Raw genomic sequence first — 9,457 nt, 5'->3', positions numbered from 1 at the left:
GAAGTTTTGGGTTTTTTCCTCCTCTGTTGCAAATTCTCATGGTTTGGGTTGGGTGGTGGAGAGCGTGTGTCGTCTGCGGGTGGCACTGCCCGCGGTGGGCGGCGGGCGGTGGGGGGGCCTCTCTGCTCGAAGGTGACCACGTTTAGATTCTGAGACGGGAAGTGGAGAGTGAACAGGTCACGGCGACTTTTTTTTTTTTTTTTTTTTTGTAGTTTAACTTTTCCTTTTCTGCTGTCTAGTCATCCCCGTGGGTCTTCTGCTGCTTGGTATCGACGTCGTCATCCTCATCATCCTCAGCTGCCCGCTGGCCCGTGGCCGACTCAGCTGCCTCGTCTTCATCTCCATCCTCTTCCTCAGCATCACCTTCTTCTTCCTCCTCCTCTTCCTCCCCACCTTCTTCCTCTTGTTCATCTACCTCATTGTCAGCCTCCTGCTCCCCGTTTTCCTCCTTAGCATTCCCGATAGCAGCGGCGTCTCTTCCATTTTCCGCCTGTTCCACAACTTCCTTCACCTGTAAGTCCGTGGTGGTGATTTCGGAGCCGGTGTCTACGGCTGCCTCTGACACGGGGTGGGGGGACGAGGGTGATCCGATGCAGGGGATTAAGAAGAAAGCCAGAGTTCAGGGACTCTGGCGATAAAGCTGCCCAGCCGGACAAGGAACAATGCAAAGACGGCTTTTCAGAGCAGCCAGTGGGGAAAAGAAGGAATTTAACTGGCAAAAGAACGAGCTATTCTGACCACCTCAATTCTGAATTCTTTTTGTTTGTTTGTTTGTTTTGTTTTTTGATACAGAGTCTCACTCTGCCACCCAGGCTGTAGTGCAGTGGCACCATCTCAGCTCACTGCAACCTCCATCTCCTGGGTTCAAGTCATTATCCTACCTCAAACTCCCGAATAGCTGGGATGACAGGTGCCCACCACCACTCCCAGCTAATTTTTGTATTTTTACCAGAGATGGGGTTTCTCCATGTTGTCCAGGCTGGTCTCAAACTCCTGACCTCAGGTGATCCGCCCGCCTTGGCCTCTCAAAGTGCTGGGATTACAGGGGTAACCCACAGTGCCCAGTCCAATTCTGAATCCTTAGAAATGTGTGAAAAGCTGGATTATAACTGAAATTATGTGTGCTTAGAATCAGGGCAAGAAGCAATGTGTTTTAAGTGCATGATGGCATTAGGCTTGATATTTCAGCAACAGATTTATACTGCATGTTGAGTCTTTAAACAGAGTGTCCAAAATATTCTTTTTTGAAAAAAAAATGTTTGAGACAGGATTTCACTTTGTCACCCAGGCAAGAGTGCAGTGGCGCAATCACAGCTCACGGTAGCCTCCACCTCCCAGGCTCAAGCCATCCTTCCACTTCAGCCTCCCAGGGTGCTGGAACTACAGTCACACACCGCTATGCCCAGCTAATTTTTGTATTTTTTGTAGAGACGAGGTTTTGCCACGTTGCCCAGGCTGGTCTCAAACACCTGAGCTCAAGCAATTCTCCTGCCTCAGCCTCCCAAAGTGCTGGGATTTCAGGTGTGAACCACCCTGCCCAGCCTTTGTTTGAAAATTATTAAGAATTTTGACACTGACAGAAGAACATCAGAACAAGTGCAGGGAGCTTCTGAGCTCATGGCCCTGTGTGACTGGCCACACATTCAGAAAGCCAGCCTAAATATGAAACAATCCTCTAGTGCAAACTACCACCTACCATCTAAACCCAGCTTGCCCTCTGTTTCTGTAAATGAAGTTTTATTGGAGTGCAGCCATGCTCATTGGTTTCATCTGTGGCTGTTTTTGTTCTACAGGAGGAGAGTTTTCCATACATGTGACAGAGATTGTAAGGCCCACAAAGGCTAAAATATTTACTATCTGGCCCTTTATAAAAGTTTGTTGCCTCCTGCTATAGGATGTAATCTGTCAGTTCTTGCCCCATACTTGCTATTCTAAATGAGCACTCAGCCGTCTACAACGTGTTTCACTCTTCTCCTTGGAAACCATGTAGAGTCCACCTGGAGTCTATAGCTACAAATCAGAAGAATTTGGACACTGCTGACCTGCTCACAGACTGAAATGCCAAGAATTTCTGTGGCAGTGTAAGGACAGCAGTAACTATGAATTCTCCAGGGGAAGCCTGCAAAGCTATATGATCTCTTCTACCTGAATCTCTTGTGTACCTGAGGTTTCTCACCGTGCTACCACAAAACAATATACAGCTGCCAACTCCCAGTCAGCAACTTGCCTGGAGTCTTACGTTCCCCTCGTAAAGGATAGGGCTCAAGAATTGCTCTTCTTGACTGGCTATTAATAAAATCTCCAAAATCCTCTAGCACCATGTCTGGCATATCTGCCTCCCACGTAAATTCCCCGGGACCAGGTGCCCATGTGCTATGGTCTGAATGTCTGTCCCCTCCAAAACTCATGTTGAAATTTAATTACCGTTGCAACAATATCAAGAGGTGGGATCTTATTTTTAGTTTTTTAATTTTAATTTTAATTTTTTTTAGACACAGGGTCTCACTATGTCATCCTGGCTAGAGCGCAGTAGCACAATCATGGTTCACTGCAGCCTCAACATAAGCTCAAGAGATCCTCCTGCCTCAGCCTCCTGAAGAAGTAGGACCTTTAAGAAGTGATTAGGCCATGAAGGTTCTGCCTTCCTGAATGGATTAATGCCATTATCTCAAGAATGGGCTTGTTATGGCAGGAGTGTGCTCATTATTAAAAGGGCAAGTTCAGTCCACTTTCTTCCCCCTCTTCCCCTCTTTCCTTTTGCCTTATGATGACGAAGCAAGAAGGCTCTCACCAGATGCCTGCCCCTTGATATTGAACTTTCCAGCCTCCAAAACTGTGAGCCAATAAATTTCTGTGTATTATAAGTTGCCCAGTCTCAGATATTCTGTTATCATAGCGCAAAAGACTACGTAACCTTAATACCTAGGCTAGGTCCTATTAGAACTTTGAGGATCTAATAGCTTACCCTGAAGGCTGGCTATCTAGTCAGCCTGCTGTAGTTTCATGGATGCTGGTAGAAGACATGAGACATCTGGGTCAGAAATAAAGGATTGTTTATTACAACAATAGCAATAGCCAAAGTAACAGCATTTCGGCACCGGTTTCCCAAGCCCCAGTTTCCACAGGGTGACACAAGGGACAGTTGATGTCTGCACAGGCAGTGAGTTCTGTTACAGGAAAAGCACCCTGAGCTTGGAAAATAATCCCATTATAATGGGTTGTGGCACACTTCCCCTTAGCCCTAGAAGGAAAGATGATTTTACAACACTGGATAGTAAGCAAACTTGTTCTTTTGCTATGAAGGGAGATGCTATCTCTATCCTTCAAGACAGTTTGCTATATAAATGTCCTCTAAAGATAGATTAGAATAAAAGGTAGTCAGTGCCCTGGTTGCAACATGTGCAGAAATGCAAGAAATTCTTGGAGAATTGTCTCTCAACAGCCTCCATATGGACTTGGTCCTTTATGGTGACTCTTCCCTCTCACTCCTATAGCTATAAATGAGCCCCTTTTTTTCTGTGAGCAAGCTGGATTTTTGCTAGTGATCTTCTCCCAGGTTTGCTTCCTTCTTTTCTAGTTTGCAGATTTATACTGGGTACTTTAGAGAAATATACCCTACCCATCATATTGCCCCCAAACCAACATACAAATAAATGGTCTCTCATGTTTTGTGACTTTCCAAGTAGAATTTTATCAATTGCTTTTGTCTCTATATAGCCATACAACTTAGGTATCACAATATGTTTAAAGCACTTAGCCATTTCTTCCCCCCAACCATTCACCATGTTCTTCCCAAATTCTTAAAGCTGTGTGTGTATAATGCTACAAAAAATATGATATTAAACTCAAGTGCCAGGGTATTCCAGCCATCATACATAAATGTTAGAGATTATTACTGGCATCATGTTTAGAATGTACCATGTAAGGAGTCTATTGTGCAAACGAGAGACTAAACGGGAGTAGATAAAACGGAAAAGGAAGAGGAATCAGGAACTCAGTCCAAACAAAAACATCATCCAGAGGAAACAGGATAAGCCTGCCCAGACACAGGAAACTATAATGAGGAAGGAAAAGCAATTCTCAGAACAGATGGGCGGAAACTGAGCAACTAACAGAGGTGGAGCCATGTTTATTTGAGAAAGTGTATTCTGAGATTTGGGGGTTGAACAGAATCTGTGCTTATTCCCCACAGCTCCTGGATCTCTAATGATGCTATATGTGGATACTGAACTGGCACATGCGTGAGCTCCTGTAACGATCAAGCTATTTCTTAAACCTCTAATTCTCTGTCACTTGTAACTTCCTGTCTTTTGAAAAATATATGTATGTTTTTATTTGAATGGATACTAACTTGATTAATTCATTTCCTAAATATTTGAATTTCTAGAGAACTGTGAAAGTTAATGGAGATGATTGAAAAGGATATTGAAACGAGGTCTATCCCAGAAAACATAGGACAGATGGTTATGGGGCATTAAAAAAGAGAACTGTTAAGCCTACAATCCAGCATCTTATTGTCTGCTGTATTTTTTTAAAAGCTTGCAGAGTAAGGCGTATGTTATTGTTTCATCTCTTTTGATACAACTGAGTTCCTTCAAACACATACAATTAAAAAATAATCCACTCTCAAGTAAATTGTATGTCTGTGTGAATAAAAATGCAATCCCTTGTAGATGAGTTTTATGTTTCCCAGCTGCCTATGAGATTATTATGTATCATAAATTGTACACTCTGTGCTCTGCATTCCTTTGCAGCTACAAATGAAAAGATTTAGGCATGTTTTTATTTCTTATTGAAGTAAAGCCTTCACTAATTATTCATCAGCTATAAAGACTTTATAATTGTTCAATATTTTGAAGCATTTGTGCACATAAACTAACCCTCATTTTAATAGTTTATTCATCTAACTGCTTTAATAGAGTACCTCTTTTTTTCATACTCCAAATTAAACATCAAATGCAATCTTTTCCAAACAACTAGAATCACTGATTTTGAGAGCTGAAAAATATTTCATTTTCTCAAGGTAAATAAAAAAACTGAGTCTCAGTGGTTGCCTAAGAATCACATTCCCACAAGATCTGCCCAGCTAGAAGGCATTAAAACCACTTTTTCAGACCCTTAAGGGTCCATGCTCTTTCTATAACATGCAGATTTTTCTCTTCATGGTTCTCGTAGGGAATTGATTCTAAATTTATTCAATTTAGTAGTGCTCAGGCAGATGTTTGTATATCTCTTATAACATGACCAGTGGGCATTGCTTTTTTTTATTCTTTAGTTATCTAGGATTTTATTCTGTATTACTATTCCAGATAAATATTTTAAATCCTTAATTTATTCTTGTAATAAAAGATAGGCTTTTCTTTGGGGGCAAGTCCATTTCTCAAGCTAAACTATGGAAAGCTGGAGCTCCAAACCGAACACAAATTAAAATTTAAATTTAACCATGTTGTGATGCCAATGAACCGCTGATGGTTTTCGAAATCTTCACAAAGGTGGTAGAAAAACTTCACAGTGAATGGATTTTATTACTTCTGACTATAATGTCACTACCTACGGTGCTTCTGTAATGTTTGTGAGACTGAAATATTTAGAAATGTTCTCCTGGCTACATTTTACCTTATTTTCTTTTTCTTTTTTTCTTTTCTTTCTTTTTTTGTTTTTTGTTTTGTTTTTTGTTTTTTGAGATGGAGTTTCGCTGTTTTGCCCAGACTGGAGTGCAGTGGCACAATCTCGGCTCACTGCAACTTCTGCATCTCAGGCTCAAGCGATTCTCTTGCTTCAGCCTCCCAAGTACCTGGGATTACAGGCATGTGGCACCACGCCGGGCTAATTTTGTATTTTTAGTACAGACAGGATTTCTCCATGTTGGTCAGACGGGTCTCAAACTCCTGACCTCAGGTGATCCACCCACCTCAGCCTCCCAAAGTGCTGGGATTACAGGTGTGAGCCACGACGCCCAGCCTATTTTACCTTATTTTCATCTCTTCATTATTCTTGTTCAGTTAGGTCCTCTGGATACCTTAATTGTTTTTAGGATCACAAACTCCTTTGTGGAATCCTTTGCTAATAAAGTCTCTGTGCTCCTCAGTGTCGGTGGCTACAAGGATTTCTTGCCATGTTCAATGCGTAGGCTTTTCCCGAAAGGCTTATGTTATAGCTCTCTTCCATTCACATTGGCATCATAAGGCACAACTGGCCAGGCACGGTGGCTCACGCCTGTAATCCCAGCACTTTGGGAGACCAAGGCAGGCAGATCACTTGAGGTCAGGGGTTCGAGACCAGCCTGGCCAACATGGTGAAACCCTGTTTCTGCTAAAAACACAAAAATTAGCCAGGCGTGGTGACGCACACCTGTAGTCCCAGCTCTCAGGAAACTGAGGCAGGAGAATCCCTTGAATCTAGGAGGCAACTAAATTCCTTCAAACACATACAATTAAAAAGTAATCCACTCTCAAATCAGTTGCATATCTATGTGAATAAAAATGCAATTCCTTGTAGATGAGTTTGCAGAGGTTGCAGTGAGCCGAGATTGTGCCACTGCACTCCAGCCTGGGTGACAGAGTGAGACTCTGTCTCAAAAATAAATACATACATACATACGTACGTACATACATACATAAGGCACAACTGTGTCTGTTTTCCATTAGCACTTTTTTGGGGGAGGAATTGCCATATGAATAGGTGCACCAATGTATTTTCCCAACAACAGTGTACAAGGGTTCCCTTTTCTCCATATCCTCACCAATATTTGTTACCTTTTGTCTTTTTTTGATAATAGCCATCCTAACAGATATGAAGTGATATCTCAGCGGTTTTGATTGGCATTTCCCTGATGGTAAGTAATGTTGAGCACCTTCTCATATACCTGCTGGCCATTTGTATGTCTTTTTTTGGAGAAGTGTCCATTCTGTTTGCCCATTTGCAAATCAGGTTATTTCTTTGGGGTTTCTTCTTTGTTAATTTGCTTGCTATTGAGTTGTAGGAGCTTCTTATGTATTTTGGATAGTAATCCCTATCAGATCTATGGTTTGCAAACATTTTCACCCATTCTGTACATTTCCTTTTCATTGTGTTGTTTCCTTTGCTGTGCAGAAAGTTTTTAGTTTGTTGTATTCCCACTTCCCACTAGTCTATTTTCGCTTTCTTTTAACCTGTGTTTTTGGTGTCATGTCAAAAATCATCACCAAAGTCAATGTCAAGATTCTTTTTCCTGCATTTTCTTCTAAGGAATTTTATGTTTCCTGTTCTTATGTTTAACTCATTAACCCTTTTTTTTTTTTTTTTTTCCTGAGATGGAGTCTCCCTCTGTCGCCCAGGCTGGAGTGCAGTGGCATGATCTCAGCTCACTGCAACCTCCACCTCCTGGGTTCAAGCGATTTTTCTGCCTCAGCCTCCCAAGTAGCTGGGATTACAGGCATGAGCTGCCAGATCTGGCTAATTTTTGTATTTGTAATAGAGACAGTGTTTTACCATGTCGGCCAGGCTGGTCTGGAACTCCTGACCTTAGATGATCCACCTGTTTCAGCCTCTTAAAGTGCTGAGATTGCAAGTGCGAGCCACCGCTCCTGGACTGATTAACCCATTTTGAGCTGACTTTTGTGTATGGTGTAAGATAAGGGTCCAACTCTCTTCCATTAGAATTTTATTCATGGTTAAAATGGACAAACTTTTGTTATAATGGCCTTAAAATAAGCTGTAGAATTTTATAATTTTATATTTATATTATTTATAAACTATCTTTTCCTCCAAATATATTTACTAACTATAGGACTTTTATACCAGTTAAAATTTCGTGTCCATCAGTTTATACTGGTTGGGCACAGTGGCTCATGCCTATAATCCCAGCATGTTGGGAGGCTGAGGTGGGAGGCTCACTTACACCCAGGAGTTCAAGACCAGTCTGGACAACACAGTGACTGAAAATTAAAAATTAATTTATATTAAATATTTATACATTTTCCCTCCCTTTCTTATTCCAAATATTCCTTTTTTATCATAGTGTTTCAAAATCTAAGATTTTTTATATCATTGTTTCTTTTTAAATCATGCAACTTTCTCTTTTTGTTTTTTGTTTTTTTAATTCTTATTTATTTGTTTTTATTTGTTTTTTGAGACAGGGTCTTACTCTGTGATCCAGGACAGAGTGCAGTAGCATGATAATGGTTCACTGCAGCCTCAACCTCCTGGGCTCAAGCGGTCCTCCTGCCTCAGCCTCCCGAGTAGCTGGAACTACATGTGTGTCATCATGCCTGGCTAATTTTTTTGTAGAGGCAGAGTCTTGCTATGTTGCCCAGGCTAGTCTCCAACTCCTGGCTTCAAGCAATCCTCCCTCCTTGGCCTCCCAAAGTGCTAGGATTACTGGTGTGAGCTACTGCACCTGCCAGGAAGATCTTCTTTGATAAGATACCGAAGGCAAAGGACAAAAAGGTTATAATACTGATAAATTTGACTCTATGAAAATTTTTTAATTTCTGTATGACACAACTATGCTGTGAACAAAATTAAAGAAAATGTATAGACTGATAGTAAATATTTGCAATACGTATAACAGGCAAAGGGTTATAAGCCAGAATATTTATGTACCTTTATTTGTAGATAACCTATATTTAAGCCTCCTTTATATCAATAAGAAAAAGACAACTCAATAGAAAAGCAAATCGCAAATTGTATGAATGAGCAATTTGTAGGAGGAAAAATATAAAAAGTCAATAAACACATGAGAAGATAACAACCCTCATTGGTAATCAGGGAAATGAATGCTGAAACAAGAATGAAATACTACTTTTCCACCAATATATTGCTAAAGATTTAAAAATTTACTAATATCTATATTGGTGAGGTTATAAGAAAATGGATGGTCTCTTACATTGCTGGTAAGAGTATAAATAGTAAAACCACTTTGGGGGCAATTTGGTAATATCTAGTACTTTTCAAAATGCATATACCTTATGAACCAGGAATTCCCCATCTTTGTATCCATGCTAAAGAAGCGCTAACACATACATGCAAGAAAACCCATGCAAAGGCTTATTGCGTCATTTTTATCATGAAACATTAGAAACAACTGGCATCCAGAGAAGAGGAATGGCTACATAAGCTGTAGCTATATTATGCAATATTATGCAACATTTAAAAAGGAGGTACTGCTAGGTGTTGTGGCTCATGTCTGTAATCCCAGCACTTTGGGAGACCAAGGCAGGCAGATCGCCTGAGGTCAGGAGTTCAAGACCGGCCTTGCCAACAGGGTGAAACCCCATCTCTATTAAAAATACAAAATTAGCCAGGCTTGGTGGCACACGCCTGTAATCCCAGCTACTTGTGAGGCTGAGGCAAGAGAATCACTTGAAACCAGGAGGCAGAGTTTGCAGTTAGCCAAGATCACGCCATTGCACTCGAGCCTGGGCAACAAAAGTAAAACTCTGTCATAAATAAATAAATAAATAAATAAATAAATAAA

The 9,457-nt window shown here is 40.9% G+C and overlaps 1 protein-coding gene across 1 annotated transcript; it reads right to left on the bottom strand.

Annotated features, from left to right (window-relative positions):
• Positions 1-235: 235 nt before the first annotated feature.
• On the bottom strand, positions 236-2,321 carry LOC105550561 (prothymosin alpha-like). The gene is made up of 2 exons (XM_011995509.1): positions 2,240-2,321; positions 236-597 (listed from the first exon to the last, which is right to left on the bottom strand). Exons 1-2 carry the CDS (start codon positions 2,319-2,321, stop codon positions 236-238), a joined length of 444 nt encoding a protein of 147 aa, XP_011850899.1.
• Between the last annotated feature and the right edge of the window lie 7,136 nt (positions 2,322-9,457).

This window comes from Mandrillus leucophaeus, unplaced genomic scaffold, assembly GCF_000951045.1.
Source record: "Mandrillus leucophaeus isolate KB7577 unplaced genomic scaffold, Mleu.le_1.0 Scaffold49, whole genome shotgun sequence".
Lineage (NCBI taxonomy): Eukaryota > Metazoa > Chordata > Mammalia > Primates > Cercopithecidae > Mandrillus > Mandrillus leucophaeus.
This window is presented reverse-complemented; position numbering and strand designations above follow the sequence as displayed.

What these genes read in the sequence shown, in the direction of transcription:
- LOC105550561 (XM_011995509.1), bottom strand. Translation starts at nt 2,321, where the DNA reads ATGGTGCTAGAGGATTTTGGAGATTTTATTAATAGCCAGTCAAGAAGA. An exon ending in CTATCCTTTACGAGGGGAAC is followed by an intron (nt 598 to 2,239) that starts GTAAGACTCCAG and finishes TCTTCTTAATCC; the next exon opens with CCTGCATCGGATCACCCTCG.